This window comes from Labrus mixtus, chromosome 11 (assembly GCF_963584025.1).
Source record: "Labrus mixtus chromosome 11, fLabMix1.1, whole genome shotgun sequence".
NCBI classification, from domain to species: domain Eukaryota; kingdom Metazoa; phylum Chordata; class Actinopteri; order Labriformes; family Labridae; genus Labrus; species Labrus mixtus.
In genome coordinates this window covers 16,789,819-16,810,073 of record NC_083622.1, presented here as the reverse complement: position 1 = coordinate 16,810,073, position 20,255 = coordinate 16,789,819, and the positions used below count along the sequence as shown (strand labels likewise).

The 20,255-nt window shown below is 43.3% G+C and overlaps 2 protein-coding genes across 3 annotated transcripts; both read right to left on the bottom strand.

Moving 5' to 3' along the window:
- Nucleotides 1–132: 132 nt before the first annotated feature.
- Nucleotides 133–8,517, bottom strand: znf628 (zinc finger protein 628). Of its 2 annotated transcripts, none has more exons than XM_061049196.1 (9): nt 8,385–8,517; nt 7,379–7,922; nt 5,980–6,052; nt 4,944–5,873; nt 4,170–4,340; nt 3,723–4,056; nt 3,396–3,550; nt 2,590–2,832; nt 133–2,468 (listed from the first exon to the last, which is right to left on the bottom strand). In XM_061049196.1, exons 2-9 carry the CDS (start codon nt 7,762–7,764, stop codon nt 471–473), a joined length of 4,290 nt encoding a protein of 1,429 aa, XP_060905179.1. In that variant the 5' UTR covers nt 7,765–7,922; nt 8,385–8,517; the 3' UTR covers nt 133–470. The 2 variants fall into 2 exon arrangements, with proteins under 2 accessions (XP_060905179.1, XP_060905180.1); XM_061049197.1 differs by having other exon boundaries at nt 7,379–7,917.
- A 387-nt stretch (nt 8,518–8,904) lies between these two features.
- il11a (interleukin 11a) lies at nt 8,905–15,333 on the bottom strand. Its single transcript, XM_061049419.1, has 5 exons — nt 15,315–15,333; nt 13,732–13,889; nt 10,919–11,014; nt 10,628–10,789; nt 8,905–10,514 (listed from the first exon to the last, which is right to left on the bottom strand). The coding sequence occupies exons 1-5, from the start codon at nt 15,331–15,333 to the stop codon at nt 10,335–10,337; spliced, it is 615 nt and encodes a 204-aa protein (XP_060905402.1). The 3' UTR covers nt 8,905–10,334.
- Between the last annotated feature and the right edge of the window lie 4,922 nt (nt 15,334–20,255).

Genomic DNA, 20,255 nt, shown 5'->3' with positions numbered 1-20,255 from the left:
TGCAAAACCGCACTGCGCAAATGGTCATGACTGGCAAACGCAACGTAGCAGCGTAAATTACGCTGTAAATGTGATGAACTGTGCAAGTTTAGTCTTTCAAATCGATGTCATTAAAAAAAAAGAAAGCAGAAAGCCGAGGAAGAAATGTATTAACGTATTTATTAATAATTACTATTTGCTATTATGAAGAAAGTGAGCCATGTACAATTTATATTCACACAATGTATAATAAACAAACTGCCAATAACAGTATCATTTTAACTTACATATTTAGGAATATTTCAAGGTCCATGTACAGCCTATTTGAATGTATAACATTTCTAGCATGTGGCACCATGGGAACACATTTACCAGTATGTTCTCCAACAGTATAAGGAAAACTCAAATTGACTAAAGTGCTACCACACTGAGCCCACAGAGTGAGAAATTGTCTCTCACACACACCTTCTTCTTTAGCGCACACATTGATTTTAGCTAGAGAACTGCACCTCTTTAGACTTAGGTATGGGTCCATTTCTTCTTGTGTCTTCAGTTAAAGTCTGTACTTCTGTATTGTCTGTAGAGTTCACTGACTTCTCCTTGGCCTCCGCAGGTTCACTCTCATATTTCTCCTCACTACTTTGCGAGATCTCTCCATCCCCTCCTCTCTCCATTCTTCCTTCTCTTAAACTACTGGTGCTGACCTCGATTATGACAATTTCCTCTCCACTTTCCAGCTGAAACAAACTGTTCACTGCTCCTCCACCCTCAGTAGCCCTACTACTGGTTGTAGTGCAACCTGCCCCTTCATCTCCCATCATTCTTCCTTCCCCCTCTATTAGGGCTATCATCTGCATACCCTCATCAGTATCCTGCTCCACCTTGGTCTCACCCCCAAGTTCAAACACCACCTCCTGCCCATGTAAAGGCACCAAACTTTGGTTAGGTGTGCAGGAAAGCTGCAGGCTGGTATCCTGCCCTTGACTGAAGGTAGCACTGGATGGGCCGCTTTCCTGTGCCTCAGTGTGAAAATGAAGAACATAAGACTCGCCCTGGCTGCCCTCTCCTGTCTGTGCCTCCACTTGCTTTTCTCCCCCCCATTCACGCAGAAGTGACATCATCCCTCCCTTATCTTCCCCCTTCCCCCCCCCAACTTGCCCATTTGAGTTGAACTGTAACACAAGTGATTTTCCCTCCCCATCCACTCCCGCTCTTGATGCATCTTCTCGAAACTGTAACACATATGACTTCCCACCCTCCTCCATATTGATCCCCTCCTTTGCCTGCCCTTCATTATCAAAACATAACACAAACTGTTTCCCTGTCCTTATTTGCCCCACATGGGAATGAGGTTTCCTTTCCAGAGTACCAAGCAAAGGAGGAGAACCTGATGTTGTGGCTGCTGTTGTTGCTGCTGGTGTAACCATGGTAACAGTTGATGGGGGTCCTGAGGTGTCCACTGTTGGGGCTGAAGTGGCAGACGATAAAAGAATTGGGACGGTAGTGCAAGTTGTTGACAGTGTAGAGTGGGACAGTGTGGATAAAGACGATGGTGGTTGTGTATTTGTTACAGTTTTAGCAGCACTTACAGTCTGTGTGAGACTTGTCATATTACAGTTTGTTCCTGACAGAGCTCCACCTGCAGCCTCACTGACCATAGCTGATGCAGATGTCTGAAGGGCAGCTTTGGGTTTGCGTCCACGTCTGCCCCGAGCTGTCCGGGTACTTTTCCCTAATATGGGCTTGGTCAATAGAGGGTTGTTTAGGAGACTTGGTGTAGCAGCATGGGTGTTTGCATTATTATTGTTGGTGAAAATGATCCTGGTCTGTTGTTGCTGTGATATGGTCTGAAACTGGGGTATCTGGGTCTGTGTTTGGTTTAGGACGGGCTGGAGTGTTTGGATTGTCTGAAGCATAGGGAGGGTCTGTGACTCGGTGGCTGGTGGAGAGTTGTTCACTGTGGGGACGAGGATCAAGTTGGACTGGCCTCCATTGTTGGAGGGGCACTGTAGAAGGAAGAAATTTTGGGACAGAGGTGGAGGAGGGGGTGGAGGGGCAGGTGGAGGGGATGACAGAGGAATTAGCTGCAGGCCGCTCACTGTCTGAATCATAAAGTAGTTCTGGGAGGTGTTCGGGGGGATATTGAGTGCTGGCTGTGACACAATCAGGCTGCCATGGTTTCCTGAGGTTTCAAGGGTGATGGGGTTGAGCAGGGTTGTGGTGGTTGTTACTCCTCCGACACTGGCATTCACAGCGACTCCATCCTTACCTCCACCACCAGGGCAGGGCAGGGGGACACTGTTGCCATGGGTTCGGATGTGTCTCTGCAAGTAGGAGTGCATGACGAACTCTTTCGAGCAGTACGGGCATTTGAAGTCTTTGCTGGAGGAGTGTGTACGAAGGTGAAGCTGGAGGTTGGAGGAGTGTGTAAAGCTTTTACTGCAATGGGTGCACTGAAAGGGTCTCTCGCCAGAATGGGTGCGTTCGTGCTGCTCACAGAATATAAAGGGGAAAAAACAGGGAAGACAAAAATAAGAAAACAACCTATGAGACGTGACAGATGAACTGAATTTGAAAAGCTGAGAATCAAGAGCTCATAAATGTATTGACCTGTTTGAGGTTTGACGTCTGCGAGAATGACTTTGAGCAGATGGAACAGATATGAGGCCGCAGTCCGGAGTGCATTTGACTGTGTCTTCGCAGGCAGCTGGTGTTTTTGAAGGACTTGCCACACTCCTTACACACATACGGCCTCTCCCCTGTGTGCTGCCGCAAGTGGTACTGGTAGTGAGAGCTCCATTTGAAAGTGAGAGGGCAGTGAGGGCACTGGAATGCACGGACGCCTGTGTGAACCTGGGTAGGATCAAAGTGGAAAGAATTTTCATTTATACATTTTGGCATTACTTTTTCTCATGATCTAGCACTCAATTATATTTATAGCTGAATAACCTATAATTATCTGCAGGGCAGTTTGAGGTTGTTATTTGATAGTAGAATTAAGTTTTGTAAGTGTTCATTTAAGTGAGAAAAATTTGAAGTGCAGTGAAATTCAGCCCAACCCAAAGCCCAAGAGTGATAACCAGGAAGTTGTGTCAATGACGCATCAAAAGTAACAGCTGTTACAACTGAAGTGTTCTGCGGCAACAGCCTCTCTGTCAAAGGAGAGTTTAAACTACTACAACAAAGTGAGGAATTAAGATGAAACGTGTTTATTGCTTTTTGGATACATCTGTTGTAAATTGCATTCATCTGCAGGGTGTGAATCAAACTAAGCAGCTGCAGTCCCTGTGAACTGGAGAAATCATAAATTCTTAGGTGACATAAATCATGAAAACTTAGATCTCAAGCGATTAAGATTTCTCATCTGGAAAATGAACTTGTGTGTAAGGTTGTTGCAACAGAAAAGTAAGTCTTACCCTCTGATGGATTGAAAGCAGTGATGACCTCTTGAAGCTCTTTCCACACTCAGTGCAGCGGTAGGGCCTTTCCCCAGTGTGATCCCTCATGTGGTACTTCAGCCCTGATGAACCTTTGAAGGCTTTTCCACATTCTGAACAGCGGTATGGCCGCTCTGTATTTAAGTATTTGAAAAAAAAAGAAGAAAGACATAAAACAGTATAGACAGAATAAAGGTCATCTTGAAAGCATTGTAATAATTTACTGTTGAACAGCTGTATATTATAATCTCCAGTGTCCCCATGTAAAAGGTATTGTTGTTTCTCTCCTGTTAAGAAAATGTCTACCTCCAGCAGCAGCATTCTTGCCGGTTGCTGTCTTTTTGGGAGCTTTGGTTGGTTTTGCAGGTTGTTCCTCCTGCTCCTCACCCACAGTGATGATGTTGACATGGATTTCCCTCTGGCCTTCCTGCTGCTTGTCAGCCTGGCTCGGAGAGGAGGGGAGGGGGAGAGAAAGAGAAAGGGAAGGGGGGCACACTATCTCGGCCTCGGCCTCAGCCAGGAGTCTTTGCTCAGGGGTGTGCGAGTGTTGGTGGGTGAGGAGGGAAGAGAGCAGGGGGAAGGAGCGGTCACAAGCAGAGCAGCTGAACTGGGAGCGGGACTGTGATGAGAGCGAGTGCATCTGCACACAAAGAAAGGTGAAACACAGGAGGGAAGATTATTTTAAACACAAGTAGATCCCAATAGTTGTGCATGTCAAAGAAAGAAGTAAATAGTAATGAAAGTCCTTCTCACCAGTGAAACATGTCTATTGAGGCCTCCACTGGTCTTAAAGGTCTTATTGCAGTACCCACAGGACAGCCCTGCCCATGTAGCTCTGGCCTCTGGCTGAACGGTCTCTGAGCTCTGAGTCACCTCAGTGAAGCTCTGCAGTAGGTCAAACTGGGCCTGGGCGGTGCCTACATTCTGAGGAAATACAGGAGGACGTCATGCATATCAAAACAAAACATCTTCTCCGATAAAACTGAAGCACTTTGAAGGGTAGGCAGGTCTTTTTTAGTTCAGTTGAAATTATATTTATTGGATGGTTTCTGTCTTGACCTTGAAGAATACTGTCATTCCAGCCCTTACCAACCAAACAATATTTTTTACTTTACCAAGTAGTCAGACAATAGTCAATTCATAAGAATGAAACACCTTTTTTCACTTATTAAACTTTGCCTTATGTTGTACTTGTTCACTGATATTGTCTTAGTTCGGCCTTTGTTTTTCCTAAGACAAATCCACTACCATTTTTTTCCAATGTAGCTACTAGAATTGCTTATGCCACATACTAACCTCTGATTGGTCAATTGTTTACTTTATGAGTAAGGGTGACAGTCATCAGTCAGGACAGCAATAGGCCTATATAAGACGCTGGCTGGGAGGTCTGTAACATACTCTATAACCTGATTACCTCTACTTCTCTTTGTTTTCTTTGTTTTTACTGCAATGTACCAGGGTGTATTCTTCTCTTGTCTTATCACACCGTTCTCTAGTCACATCAACCTGTTTGAACTGATCACTTACTGCATTGCTTCCATCTGTCCCCTCTGTCAGCCCAAGGAGCACCTCCGTCGTGTGTCCATTTTCAGCCACTGTTGTCGTCTCCACCACCTCCTCAAAATCCGCCAGCAGGTGTCCAGCTCCATCCAGCCCATCCCCAACCTCCATCCCTGCCCCATGACCCGCCTCTGCACTAGTCCTGTGTCCCCCTGGAGCCATGTGGATGGCCTGGTGTTCCTCTAGTTCTGTTCGTGAGCCAAAGGTGTGGTTGCAGCTCCCACAGCTGTACAGCAGCACACTGGCCCCAGTATCTGTGCTAAGGTGGACCTCTGTCCCGATAGCCCTAGATGCACACACGTTCTCCCCAGAGGTGAGGGTGAGCTGGGGCAGAAGGCTGGTATTTTGATTAGACGAGGAGGTTGACAAGAACACTTCTTCCATCCCCACCCCGACTCCATCGGTTCCTTCCTGACTCACAAATCCCACCATGTCTGTCAACATGGACGACGTCACTTCCTCTGTCCCTACCACCACTTCAACTATCTCATTTCCTTTCAATACATCCTCCACCCTCTTCCCCTCCTTCCCTCCTGCGTTTAGGTGAGAGTTCTTGTGCAGGGCCAGGTTGGATGAATGTGTGAAGCTGCGTCCACACTCGTTGCAGATGTAGGGCCTCTCTCCTGTATGTATCCTCATGTGTTGCCTCAGGTTGGTGGACTGAGTGAAAGATTTGTTGCACACTGAGCAGGTATAGGGCTTGAGACCAAGGTGGACATTTTTGTGTCGCCGCAGACTGCTCGAGTTCTTAAAGGCCTTGGGGCAGGTGTCACAGGGGTATGGACACTCTCCAGTGTGCTGGCGCAGGTGATACTGGTAATGAGAACTCCATTTGAAGGTCAGGGGGCAATAGGGGCATAAGAAGGTACGCACTCCTGTGTGGACACTCTGATGGACCTTGAGATAGACAGAGAAAGAATTGTGAAATATGTTTCTAATTTGTATCATTTCTTTTCCCCAGACACAATGCTTGGTTGTAAAACTATTTAGTTGGACACCTCACCTGAAGCAGAGAGGAGCGTTTAAAAGCTTTGCCACAGTCCTGACACTTGTAAGGCTTATCCCCTGTGTGAGACCTGCAAAACAAAAGTCACTTTTCAGAAAGAAATCTAATTAATTATATACATATGTGATAAAACCTTTTTAACAAAGCCTTCTGCTTGTGCTTTTAGTTTCGTTAGTTGCTTAGTTGATTAAATTTGTTTTTATTTCTATTTTTTCTTCCTGTAGCACTTTGAGATTTTTTTTGCAAAAATGTGAAGTGCGTTACAAATTAAATGTATAATTATAATAATTATTATTATTATTGTTATTAATAGATGTAATACATTATTAGTTCTGGAATAACTGCAATTCCTTTTCACTAAACTGTTTATATTGAATAAATCAAAGTTGAGCCAATATGGGATCTTTAGACCAATACTGCTAACCATGTGTGAGGGACGGATAAGGCCATAGTCTGGATAAAGTAGTAAATAGGGATTATTAGAACTAAAAAAAATAAAAAAAATAAAAAAGGCTTGCGACTGGTTTCTGAGACTTATACTGGCGTTCCCGGACCAACCTGCAGAAAAACCCAGAAGAAGAGGAAGTTTAAATAATGTGTTTTTATGATTTTTTTTTTTCTGTGTTTGGTGAAACTTTTTGTCCAAATGTAAAATAATGTTTGCTTTCTATTTTATTTTACTGGCAGCAATTTTTAGTGGGAAATAAATCACAGATTACTACCATGGCTTAAAATGTACTTTCCTGAACAAATAACTTTACTGAAGAATTTGGGAAATGATTAAACATATTTTAAAAAAACAATCAAGTGGAACCAAAATCTGCTCATCTTTGACGCTCTGCTACATTTGCTGCAGACCGTGTTGAGAGTATTGTAAATGATGGATTCGAAAGTGGGCTATTACTCAAAAATCTATGTGCTCACACAGTTTCTAAACCAGTGGTTCTCAACTTGTGGGTGGAGACCCAAAACTGGGCTAATGTGCACCTGGGAAAAAAAAATATTGGGTCAAAAAGTGTATGAAGTTCTTTTAATCATTTATGTTTAGGTCAGATTCTTTGTTCCATCACATTTTTTTGTACCTTCTGAGGCCCAAAATGCCTACATTTTTTATTTTTATTTTAATGATCTGATATCTGTTATCTGTTGAAGAATATCACAAATTTGAGTAGCAATTTTTTCATGAAGGAGTTGGTGGTTGGTCCTGAAGCTGGACCAGTTGAGAACCACTGTTCTAGACAACCCCATTATTGCATTACATATATGCTGGTACACATAGATCTGTCATAAACCCACATTGCACCATGAAATTGTTTCTATTATATCGGCAGACCAATTTATAGGTGAAGCTGTAGTTACAATTACAAGGATGGTAATAATGTTTATTCATGTGTACCGTAGGTGATAGAGCAGAGCAGAGGAACCCTTGAAGGCCTTGGGGCAGAGGTTGCAGCGATACGGTCTCTCATTGTTGTGGCTCCGTTGGTGGTGGGTCAGCCTGGACGACCACCTGAAGCTCTTCCCACAGTCCGTACACTGAAAGGGAAGATCCATCTGCTCCGCTTGCTGGGTTTGCCCTGACACAGAAGACGTCACCATGTCTAGAACCACCTCTTCTCCACCCTCTACAACTCCCTTGTCCCCCTCTGACAGCTCCCCTCTTTCTCCATCGTCCTCAGCATCCTCTCCTGGTCCAAGGAGGGACGGGAAAGGAGAGAGGGGGGTGGTTGACTGAGACGGTAAGAGTTCTGCCTGAACCACTAAGGCCACTGAGTTAGCCATCACAAGAGCACAGACGAGAGTATTTCTTAGAAGGAGGTGTGTATCAGTTTTGGTGCAGTATCTGATTTTTCTTTCACCTTTCTGTCGTTCATAATTTCATAAATTCCTTCCATGTATGCCACGGGAAAGGCCTGCTTTCATCCCAGGATAGGTCTGTCCTAAAGTGAAATGGAAATAAAATTAAGTATTATAACTTAGAAACTCCGCGTGAGAAGATCCCCTTTTAATTTCAACCCCTACCTTCCCCTCCCTCCTGTGTATGACGCTGCCCCCCCCCCCCCCCCCCCCCCCCCACCCCCTCCCCTCTCCTCCCTCCCTTCCTGCTGTCTTTCCCCTGGCCGTCAGTCCGGTTCTGTCTGTCCCCGCAGTGCGGTGCTTGCTAGTGACACACACACACAGAGGCTCCAGCTGAGGTACAAACCAAACTTCTTTATAAGTGCATAACATAACCGGTCAGCTGTACCAGCCAACAGGAAACCCACACAGAATATTGGTTTTTACAGTATCAACAAAGCAGCTAATGTCTTCATTTAGAGCTAATCTGTCCTCGCTAATGCTGAATAGCGTCATTAAACTGCTGGGTAAGGATGCACATTAATACAGACGGAAGCACTACTCACCGCGTATCTTATACTACTCTTATAGTTATAGTGTTGATATTATGGAAAGGAGCTGGGTACCGCAGTGCTAATCCACACAACCTTAACAATAAACACAGCACAAACTAACAGCAGTTCTCCACCCGATGCCGCCTTCTAAGAACAGCGACGGTGATTGGCCGGTGACTACAATACATGAGCTAGTACCATTGGCCGGGAGCTTCTACAGACAGCTCGAGGATTTCTCACCGTACGTTGAAATATTTCTTATAGCTAATTGAAACGGATAGAACCTGTCAGCTTTGTACCTGAACGCAAAGATATTAAAAAGAAAAAAGAAAAAATATAAAGGCGATTTTACTGCGGAATTTTATCGCTTCTTGGTTGACTTTGACGCACAGGCTTCTGGGTAACGTAGTACATATTTGTCAGCGCCTTAACTGCCTTCTACCCCTGTTAACTTTCCTTGCTAGGTGGATTCAGAGCCTTTTATAGGGCTTTGGGTGGGTTCTAACAAATGTATCAAAGATATACTCAAATCCATTGTGCACATTCTTTAATATTTATTTCACCAAGGCACATATTTCACATTGAGGCCAATCAGTGTGTGGAAAAGGCATCTTGATGTAACAAAAATAATTTAAACATAATGATATAATAATAGTAAATAAGAATAAAAACTGTATAAAAGTACAAAAAGATAGGAGGCTTGCTCCACCAACACAAAATAAATAGTTCCACCAAGTCACTTAAATAAATAGTCAATACTGTAACAAATACTAGAATAAGAATGAACAAAAATGTATAGTGATAAAATTGGTAAAGTAATCTATATCATATTGTAGAAAACAACACAATAAACAAAAGTACTGTATACAACAATTTGCATTCTTGTACACTTATGTACACATGTACAGAACATAGTGTCACAATACATAGTATTTTAAGGCTTTGGGTGTTCAACTAAAAATAAAACAACCTTTTCTACCCAAAAGCACAGGTTTAAAATCAGCCACCTCATCTAAGAGGCTAATCCCAACAAGATTGTGCAAAGAATCTAATTAGGTTCATCAGTGCTCAACAACGGGGCACATTCATTCAATTTTACCACAATATTACAAATGCCTCCTCTTTTTAAATGCAAAAAAAAAAAAAAAACAGGCAACAAAATAGAAACTCTGCCTGTGGTAAAAAGAAAGTAATCACTTCTCTTTGGCTACTGTTTTGACATTTTCATATAAATGCAATTGCAAATTAACGTCATGGATCATTGATTGATACATTAAGACGAGGCAAGTAGAAAAGAACATTTACATCTTTAAAATGCTTACTTTAAGGACACTGTGAGAGAGAGTGAAAACCTTGGCAGTCTCAAATGTATGCTACATCTACTGGAAGAATGTTTGGCTAGAGGAATACACAAATAAAAAATAGATAAAGTCAGTTTACACAAAGAGGAATTATCAGAGCTATAGGTTCAGCAAGTGCTACTGTGTTTTTTTTTTCTCATGAGGGTCAGTGATACACAAGACATAAAAGAAGATTACAAAGATGTGAGCAAATAAATTCACGTACAGAAAGTCAGAGTGAAACATTACAACTTCAAATAAATACAATTAAATAAATTATTAAAATCAATAAATAAATAAATACATAAATAACATAGTCATGAACAAAGCCCTTGGAGGAGTTTGGGGAATCATGGTGTGATCACTGTTAAACTGGCAGTTTGCTTTAATGCAAATCTTGATGGTTATAACTGGCTGCAGTGTAGTGCATCCTTATTATCGCTGATGGAAAGACACATTCTTCAACACACATGTCATTAGTTGACGTTTGGGCCGATCAAGGCAGGCTATTGACTACAGTGCACATTGACATGGTCCTGATTCCCCCTTTGGCTGAGGCAGGACTCCTCACTGGCTCTGCTGCCAAGCAGTTGTAAGGGAAAGACTGAACGAGCTGGGATCATCATTGTACTGCAGATACTTTGGGTTTGAGGGTGATAAATGCTCTGTATGCCCAGTCACAGAAGAGCTTGAAGTGTTGAAGAAGCTCATGGCTGGACTGCAGGACATCAAACTGATAGGGAAGGTTAGGGGGGAGGGAGGGGGTCGCCGGGGTCAACCTGGGTGCTTCAACTCTCAGCATCTGTAGGTGCAAAGACAGACAGATTAGAAAATGAATTGACAGACAATTACATACAGTATATCAATGAAATTCAACAACAACCAAAAGTCAAAAGTTGGGATTACGCTCTTTACCTGACGATGCAGCATGGTGATGAGAGATTTCATCTCCCTGATCATCTCCACCAGCTTAGGCACAGCAGGGTGGTGGTGTCTCTTTGAAACCTTGTTGAGCCACTCAAAGTGGTGCTCATACAGCTTCAGGTCGGCATGTAGCTGAGAGAGTGTGGGCTTCAGCTGGAAAATACACAGACATACTTTAGAGACTTAGCATGGGTGTGGCAAGATGTAACTGTGCGAATAGAGACAGACCAGACAGACAGCATGCACACACATTTACACACAGTTACATTATCAGAGCATTACCTCAAGATTGTTGAGGTCATTGGCTGATCTGTTGCTCATTTCTGGCAGAGACCTGAACCTGTGTGGCTCCACGTCTGAGTCAAAAGCGTGCTCCCTCTGAAAGAGAAAGCAAGACATGTCAGTAATTTGCAGCAGCGCAATTTGTACTCATCCTGAGACAAGTCACGGCAACATGAGGAAAGTATTAGTCCAGCACCTTTGATTGGGTGACTGTTTTCTGTGCTTAGAGACAGTAGCTCTCAATGACGGGAGTGTGGTTGATCAGGTCAGTGTGAGTTCACCCATATTCAGCCACCCAAAATGTCAACAATGAGAGCAAATGACCTGAACCCACAGGATGTTTTCTACAGGGAGCGAGGATAACAACATATGCAGTGACTAAGAAAGCTCAGAGTTCTACAGACAACACAAGGCTGAAGGGAAACTCCAGGGTCACAGCTATAAAAAGACGAAATGACGCAGGGCTGCTGCCCAGCTAGAGTTGTGTCTTGTAAACTATGTCCAGACAGCAGATGTAGTGTTTATTACAGCCACTAGAGGGAGACAACAACCTAACTGCAGGTCTATGGAGTTCTACCTTACAATTGCAGTTGTGTTCATCAGCAGTACAGTTTTGGTTAAAGAGGTACGCCTGATTCAGTAATGAATGGGGATAAATGAAGATGACTGATGCGTCATTTCCAATCAGTGGAGGAACATAACAGCATTAGAACAACAAGTGCTGACAAATGTTTTGTGTAAACATGTTGTGTGTGCTTAATGCTTCCATAACCTGTTTTTCAGCGTGTTCCTTGCACAACTTTTTATCTTCAGTTGTTTATGTTGTTGTTTTCAGTGATGAATGAACCGCTTTGTCTCCCTACGTCTCTCCATCAGCCCTTCATAAGAGCTACCTTATGCTTGCGGTGTAATGTTTTGTCTCTGTTGCTTTTGTCCCCTTCCGTCCCGTTCCTCCCCTACCCTCGTCTCTCTCCCCCTCTCCTCTCCCTCTCAATCCAGGTGCACAAGCGCATACAACATCACGTGCACATGTGCATGCATGCTCACACATACACAGCTGGCTTGTCATCTAGTTTGCTCTCTGATCTCTTCATCTCTTGTGGTTTTTCACTCCATCTTTCTCAGCCTTTAATTCAGCCTCTTATCCCTTCTTTTCTTGCTCTCTCCATCATAGATCATGACCTCACCCCACAGTACTCAGCATCCAGCCTTTTTTCTTCCTGAATGCAAATACTGGAATGTGATAAATCTTTTTGATTTTTATCAAGTCACTTTGCTGTGGCGACCAAAGGTAAAACACTAAACACCACACCTACAAAACCATGACTATTTACAGATCCCTCAATGCACACACACACGGCCACAAAAATGCATACACAGAAATGCATGCACGCATATATACATTTGCACAAATACTGTATGCACATTGGCACACACACATACTTAGTCTTACATATACAAAGTGGCTTTGGAAAACTTATATAGACCTGTGCGTGAACACACACATTTCTCTCTCTCTGTGTAAAGCAGGAGTTTCATTGCTTTATGCAGGGACTTTCCATGGATTCGCATTCTATTTATCTTTCCTAACCTTGACCTCGCTTTGGTGGAATTCAACACAATATGGAAAAAATAATTTAAAATATACTTTTTCCATTTTATTAAACACTGTCGAATACTGTCTCCAACACTCTTTGATATTACTGTTTTTTCACTTTGGTTCCGAGGGTTTACTGCAACACAAATGCCAACAGCTTTGTTTTAAAACAACAAACACAGAGTCACACACACACACACACACACTTTGAATACTATCTCCTGGCTAAGACTAGAGAGAGTATGTGGCTATTTTTGATTTAATCGCCTGAACAAAAGAGTTCTGAGATTTGCATAATGCAAAAATAGACTTTGTACCAGTCATGTGAAGTGAAAGATGTAGCGATAAGATCCTGCTTTCTTTTCACCTCTTTCAATACAGTGTTGATTCTCAGTCACCACCTGGAGAAAACTCTGTCTTGGCAAAGTTTTTTAAACAGGAATTCAACAAAAAAAGCATTTTGGCCCAGAGATTTCAGTTTTGGCAAATACCAATATAAATAGGCTAAATGCCCTTATACTCCATCTTTACTTCATGTACGTATATTTACATTAACAGTCATGTGAAAGACATGATTTTCTGTTAATATGAACCTCCTAAGGTGTCATGTTGGGAGATAATAAACTGATTCCTTGAACTTTGCTTTGTACTTCTATCACTTCATACACCTTTTGCAGACTATCACTTATGTGTCTACCCTCCATAGTTTCATTAAACTTGATACTTGATCTCCACTTTATAGAATGAAAGGACTGTCCCTGTCACCAACCTCCCTGCTACCTCCACCACCAGAAGTCAGGCGACCTGACAAACCAGGAGTTTGCTGAGTCAGCCACCCCCTCCCTTCCGAGTCTAGTTTGGATTAATAGTGAGATCACTCAGTCAAATCTACCCTGAGTCTTTTAGTGCCCTGAACTAAGCATACAGATGGACTCCAGCCATTCTGTCATCAATGAAAGCAGCTTATGTCAAACTGAATCACGAGCAAACGCAGTCTTGCCTCAGCCAAGAAGAGTTTCCACAACAGTGATTCAAGAGAGACAGTGTGATGTTACCTAAGTGAAAGGTAACATTAACATCCAATTTAGGAAAGGTCAATCAATGACTTACATCCTCTTTCTCCCTCACAGTACAATTCAATTAGCAAAGACCTCATCTGCATCTCTTCCTATCAATAGCTGCGATTGGTAATCAGCGTGACGACATCTTCACTCACCAGCAGTTCTTGGGTGATCTTCATTAGATTTTTGGTCTGATTGGACAGTTTATCCATGTCAGAGGGCCGCCGCTGGGGCACAGGAGAGGCCGATGTGAATACGGGCAGCTGGGCCAATAGCAGCGAGATGAGGAGCGAGGAGGAGGAGTCGAGCAGCACTGCAGGGGAAGAACAAAACGGAAGCAATTAGTGGAAACGTCGCTGTCATCTCGCCATAATGATAATGACCTCAGGCCACGGCTGTCAGCTCGAGGCGAAGATATTGCACCATAACATAAACAATAGCTCCAGACTCCAGTGTCAGAGTCATGTTTTCACAGGATGAATGCAAATAATTAAATCATTAAAAAAGGCCGGGCTTTGACACTGAATATCACCATCACTCCTTCACCATAAGCAACGCAATGAATGCTGCTGATTGTCACACCTGCAACTGGATAGGTAGGTGAGCTAGTGGTATAAATTATATAGAGGCAGCCAAGTCGACTCTCTTAACAGTAAGCTCATTCATTCTTCTCCTTTCAAGTTCAAATACAAGGTAGACTAAGTATTAAAAGGGAACCACAGCGGCGTTGAAATGATGAATGCTTGATAATTACAGGTGAACCACAAGAATCGCAGCCAAAATAACACTGCAGGAGCATCTGAGCTCTCTGTCCTTGTGTTAACTTTTACAGTTGCAGAAAAACAGCGTCATAAGTCAAGTTAAGTTAGAAGGCTAATTTGCTAAGTGCTTAAATAAATACAATTAATGAAAGTCTCTACAATCTTTGACAGTAACACACAGTAGGCCTACATGTTGCGTTAAAATAAGAAAAGTTGTAAAAAAAAAAAGCAAATTCATTATTATTTATGAATGCAATAACATGTCAATAATTTTCAAACACTTACATTTCATATTTGTTTCGGTCCAAGAGCAACAAACGCAGATAAATAAATAAATAGAAAATTAATAAATAAATTGAACTCCGGATATTGTCACGTGCTCCGGTTTCTTCTTCGCACTCGTCAGTCAGAGTGAGGAGGAAAGTTGTCAGGACAGGAGAGGATGAATGAGACAGGACACAGTGATGCCTGAACCACTCACTCACAGACAGGGAGAGTTTAGAAAAAGAAGTCAATATCGTCAAACTTTCTGTCTGTAGTAAAGTTTGAGATGAGCCTTTGGAGTCTTTATGGAGTGCTGACGGTATAAAGAAACACTTAAGACAGTTTGGAGAGAGAGAGACAGAGAGAGGCAAAAGACATGCAGAGAGAGGGATGCGAGTGTGGTAAGTCCAATTTTTGCGCGCAGTGAAGTGTTTAGGCTTGTTTAAAACTTCCTTTATAAAGACGTCGGGCCTATGACACATCGGCAGTGACTCACTTCATTCATAAAAACACACACACACACAGACACACGCTCCCTCTCTCTCTCTCTCCCTCTCTCTCTCTCCCTCTTTCCTCCTCCCCTCCCTGCTGCCTGTCTCCCTTTGCGAAACTTTAAAAAAAAATGTTCCGTTGTTTTTTTTTTTCTTTCCTCTATCACTTTCTCCCGTCCTGTCTGATATCTCCAGCACTTCCTCCGTCGCATCCCACTGTACCTGCGCCAATCAGTCCCATCTACCTCTTTTTTTATCTTCCATCTCAAAATCTCTTCCCCCCTCTCCCTCTTTCTGTCTCTATCACTGTAGATGTTTTAAAAAGCCCATTGTTTTCACGTGTATCAGCATATCTCATGTAACCTTGTATCATTTTAGAGCCTTTGGCTTGACCTGCCCTGGCTGGTGTTCAGTGTCACAGAAAATGTGTCTTTGTTATTGTTTTTTAATTTATGGTCGGGTTATTTGAGACTACACATGCCACATTCCCTGTATTATAGTTAATACGCAAAGCAAACACCTTTTCTCTCCCTCCTTTTCTCACCCTTTGCTCTTTTTTTTTTTCAGAGCCCCACCTGAGACAGCAGCCTGTTATTTCCACTGCACCCCCCCCCCCACCCTTCTTATTTTCACTCCTTCTCTCCCTCTCCAGGGTGAAGGAAAGAGTGAGGAGTGAGGGACGGATAGGAGCAGGAGAGAGGTGTTGTCCAGACCAGAAGGGGCCTCTGAAAGTGTTGCATAGAAACAGTGAGTAGAGACACACACATACAGTACACACAACAGGACATTAACACAGACCCACGTTGTAGGTGTAGGGGGGTGATTGAAGGGGTCAACCCTGCAGACACACATGCACAACATGCACATGGATGCACACACACACGTTGGTGTCGTAGAAAAACACATTGCTATAATGAACCGCCAAAAAGCCACTCACTAGCTCTGACATACACTCAGACATATGCAGTAACATAACTGTCTACTGTACACACATCAACATGATTTCTCACACTCTCTTTCACACACACACACACACACACACACACACACTTGTAGAGTGGGGTAGTCTGGAAACACTCTGTCAGGTGCAGTAAAGCGTGGCCTACTACTGCAAAGGGCAAGAATGAGTTTCCAGTGATCACACAGGGACAGTTGAGGCATCATACTGTAAACATACTGTACATCAAAAAGAGGTCATTAGGTTCAATGCTCCTGGTTTTTTGTATATTTTCAATTTTTTGCATAAAACACATGAGTTAAAATGCCAAAATAAAAATAACAAAAAATTTGGCAAAAAGACACGTTGCTTTGTTGAAAAAGTTTCTGTATTGCTCAAGACTGAATGCAGGGAAATACACTCAGCTAATAACTTTTGAAGTACATGTGACCAAAAGCCAAGGGTGTAGCAAAACATGTCTTCTCTTTATAATCAGTCCCCCTTTTTTTTTCTTTTAACCCCAGTCTGACACTTCTGCTTGAGCCAGGAAATAAAAAATGGCCATTGAAAAACATCAATTACGTGTGAAGTTAGGAGGAAACTCTGCCCCCCTTATTCGCTTTATATATGAACACAACAGAAATGTTGTTTTTAAATCGTGATTGTATCTTTTTTTTTCACTCATTTCTGGTGTAATGGCACCTGACTGGAGAATCAGTGCCATACAATGCGCTTATCCGAATAAATCAACGAGTGGTATTTGTTCAACCATGGTGGTTGGTTCATTTGAAATACTTTTGGATTATTTATATATTGTTAAATATCTTTTTCTATTTAGCTGTAGAGACGTAGCTAGATTCTCTGCCACACAAAGGCAGAGATAGTGAGGAAGAGAGTGTGTTTTGAGTCTGGGTGTAAGATTAGGAGACCCTCATTCACAGACATACACTCATGGTGTGGTTACAAAATAATTGGTGGTCGGCCTTGTATGCGCACACTCGCACACTCATTCACATATACACACAGAGTTGCCAGTCCGGCGGTGGGCCTACACAGACAAACAAACACCCTCCAAATGATGAGGGCCCGGTGGCAGCGAGTGGGTGGCGGACTTGTTGTGGTTAAAAGGGGTCATACTCTGTTTTCTCGGGTCAACAGTAGAGAAGAAAAGCCCGGTGAGGAGGAACTTAGGAGAAGAAGGAGAGGAAATAGATGAGTGCGGTTGGACGTAGGGAGATATTGACACACTCGCTCTTTTTAATTTCCCACATCAAAGGGCCGTTTGAAGACACAGCTGGGGAGAGAAGAAAAGAAAAAGTGAAGTTAGTCACTCTCCCTCATTCCCTCTCTGGGCTGCGTCTCATGATGGGGGTCTCCTGGGTGGTTCTGAAGCACACAGCCTTATGTTAGGCCATCCGCCAGCACTGATCACTCACACACTATGACACCGGGGTGGGTGCTCTTTAAAGTGTGTGTGTCTTTGGGAGTGTGTGTGTGTGAATTTGCAGAGATGTCCGTAGGCAAAATGAAAACGGTTACGCAGCTTTGTTTAGATTTTTGTTTTTGTGTGTGAGAGAGCGAACACTGCGGCGGTGCATGCTTGTTGGAAAAGGGGGAATCCAGGGTTTGTGTAAATGGGTGTGCATACAGTATATGTGTGTAATTATGGGTATGTGGTGGTATAAGTGCGGTGTCTGTATATTGTGCATGAGCACCAGTGTTTGTGTGTGCGTCTGCTTGTGTGTGTGTGTTTGTGTGTGTGTGTGTGTGTGGCCTTCATATGCTACCCATTACATCACCAATCTGTGTAAACCACCATAGGAGGAGAAACAGAGTGAGACACTGAGACTACGACCTCAAAGACATCAGAGAGGAAGGGGAACCTGTGACAGGGCCTGCCAGGCCCCGCTGCCAGACAAACTTTACTCACACTAGTTTCACTCAATCCCTTCATGCTAGGTTTCCTGTGCGCCATGGCATGTATTCACACATTATTACACAGGCTTCAAAACATTTGAGTGCCTCACACTCTTTGCTCACCTTTTGCCGGGTTCGTAAAGCACTAGATTGCGCAAGTCATTTGCACACAGTCAGAATCTAAGTGTTATCTTCTTCATAATTTATGTTTACTGACAAGGAAGAGCTTGAGCAGGAATATATTTTTATACGACATTGACATTTGTTCATTGTTTACTTTGGTGTGATTAGAGTTGTTGTCAGGTTAAAAGAACAAATACCAAATCAGCCAGTTATGTTTAAGAGGGGTTTTCCCAAAAGTGTTTGCCAACTGCTGTTAATAACCATGTTCAGGTAAATGATAAAGTAATCTTGTAGATTTTAGGGTTAAGTCTCATGTTCTGCTTACCTCAGAGTGTCATGTGCAAACAGTGAATTGCTGGTCATGACGCAATGCTGCTGCTTCAATGGTAAAAAGGATTATGGGACAAGAAGTCGTAATAAATTCATCATCATATGTTGCACCCTCATTTCCTCTAGGGAATTCCAGCAGGGCCTGTATAAACAAACGTGAAGATTACGTTCAAAGGGAAAGCCAGAAGTCTGACCTATTACTGTTAATATTTACTTTCCTATAACCGGACACTTTCAAGTTTCCCTATGACCTCCTCTACCTCCTTTCTTTTTCCTTTATCCTCCGTCATACCCCCCCCCCCCCCCCCCCTCATTCTCTTCAGTGCATGATTCTGACGGGGTATCCTATCTGGGGAATTGTCATGGTTACTTTACCCCAATTGAAGTGAATTTGTTATTCACCGCCATTATAGCCCCCCCCCCCCCATTCTCCGCTTGCCCCCTTACTTTAACCTACGTCAGAGAGCAAGTGAGTGTGTAAATAGTTCAGGGGGGGTGGGGAAAAAATAGTGACACACAGGAGGGGGCTGCAGTCATTGGGCAATAAAATGACGTCTCTAACTCTTCTCTTTTCTCATTGTTAATTATCAGTTCAAGAACTGTTATCCTCTTTCAAATGGATATATGACTAGAGACCCTCCTCCCAAGCTCCCCTCCGTCTCCCCTCTACTGGAGAGTCTTTACTTGAGAAAAACCTTAAATGGACGTGATTTGCAAATTAAGCATGCCAATTGCTCACTTCCTTTTTTCATGTGAGCTGCCTACTGGGGGCAGATATGGCTGTTGCGCATCTGTTGCTTTGCCTTTTTTATTAGACCATTAAAGGGAGACATTAACCAGCATCATTACTGCAGGTTTCCTCCACTGGCTTAGCTCACAGAGCAGTGCAGAGGGCAGGATGCAGGGATGAAAGGGAGCGCATGAGGCAAACGTCTCTCCCTGCAGAAACTGTGGGAGCAAAATGTTTAAATCAGCCCTCTATTAAACACACATTTACAAGGCTTGTTTGGAAGCCAATCCATGCTATGTGACAGAACACAGTGTTTGTGTGTGTGTGTGTGTGTGTGTGTGTGTGTGTGTGTGTGTGTGTGTGTGTGTGTGTGTCTGTGTCTGTGTCTGTGTGTGTCTGTGTGTTTCTGCACGTCTCTGTATGTGTATGTGCGTGCATGTGAGTCAGCCAAAAACCCTCTCTCTCTTGCTGACTCTGTGTTGCTCACCTGCTCACGTTTCCTCTCACTCTCACTGCTCCCGAGCAGCTTTAGCGTCTGCCAGTGAGGAAATCTCTGAATGAACTAGTTGAAGTAATAGGTCACAGACAGAGTGTGAGAAGGAGAAGAGGAAGGAGGAGGAGGAGGGGGTGGGGGGGGTACATCGGGAAGCAAGCAGCCCACGCAAAAAGGAACTTTTTACTGTGCAAACACTGTTTCCATCTCCCCTGCTTGCTCCCTCCATCTCAGACGGGTGTTAATACACTTTGAGAGCCCAGGCCTGTCTCAGAGCTCCCGTTCTCTTCTCCGGTTCTCCCCCCGTACTCCTCTCACCGCCATTCTCAGTCGCCCTAAACATTCTTTCCTCTCTTGTCATTGCGTGTCCTGTCTGCATCCCTTTCTCTCTCTCTCTGTACTCGTCTCTTCCTTCTTTCAAAGTGCCTCCCCTCAGCTCACTGGCCTCAACTCACTGACTTCCACTTACATCCCTCGCTCTTCCTGGTCTCACTGTTTTCTCCAGTTGCAGAATGATGCACAGGAGGATCAGTGAAATGTAAATCAGAGCATATGCAATGAAGCGTGTGCACGTCAATGTGATATCTCTGCACTATACGGAGCGGAACAGTAAGGCAGAAGAAGTGTGGTTCC

Bases quoted from the DNA above. Each gene is read 5' to 3' on its own strand.
- znf628 (XM_061049196.1), bottom strand. From the start codon at position 7,764: ATGGCTAACTCAGTGGCCTTAGTGGTTCAGGCAGAACTCTTACCGTCT. The intron at 6,053-7,378 runs GTACACATGAAT...TTTGTTTTGCAG, and splicing joins GCTCTGCTCTATCACCTACG to GTCTCACACAGGGGATAAGC. The intron at 2,469-2,589 runs GTCAATACATTT...TTCTGTGAGCAG, and splicing joins AGACGTCAAACCTCAAACAG to CACGAACGCACCCATTCTGG.
- il11a (XM_061049419.1), bottom strand. The intron at 10,790-10,918 runs GTAATGCTCTGA...TGTATTTTCCAG, and splicing joins ATGACCTCAACAATCTTGAG to CTGAAGCCCACACTCTCTCA. The intron at 10,515-10,627 runs GTAAAGAGCGTA...TTGCACCTACAG, and splicing joins TCACCATGCTGCATCGTCAG to ATGCTGAGAGTTGAAGCACC.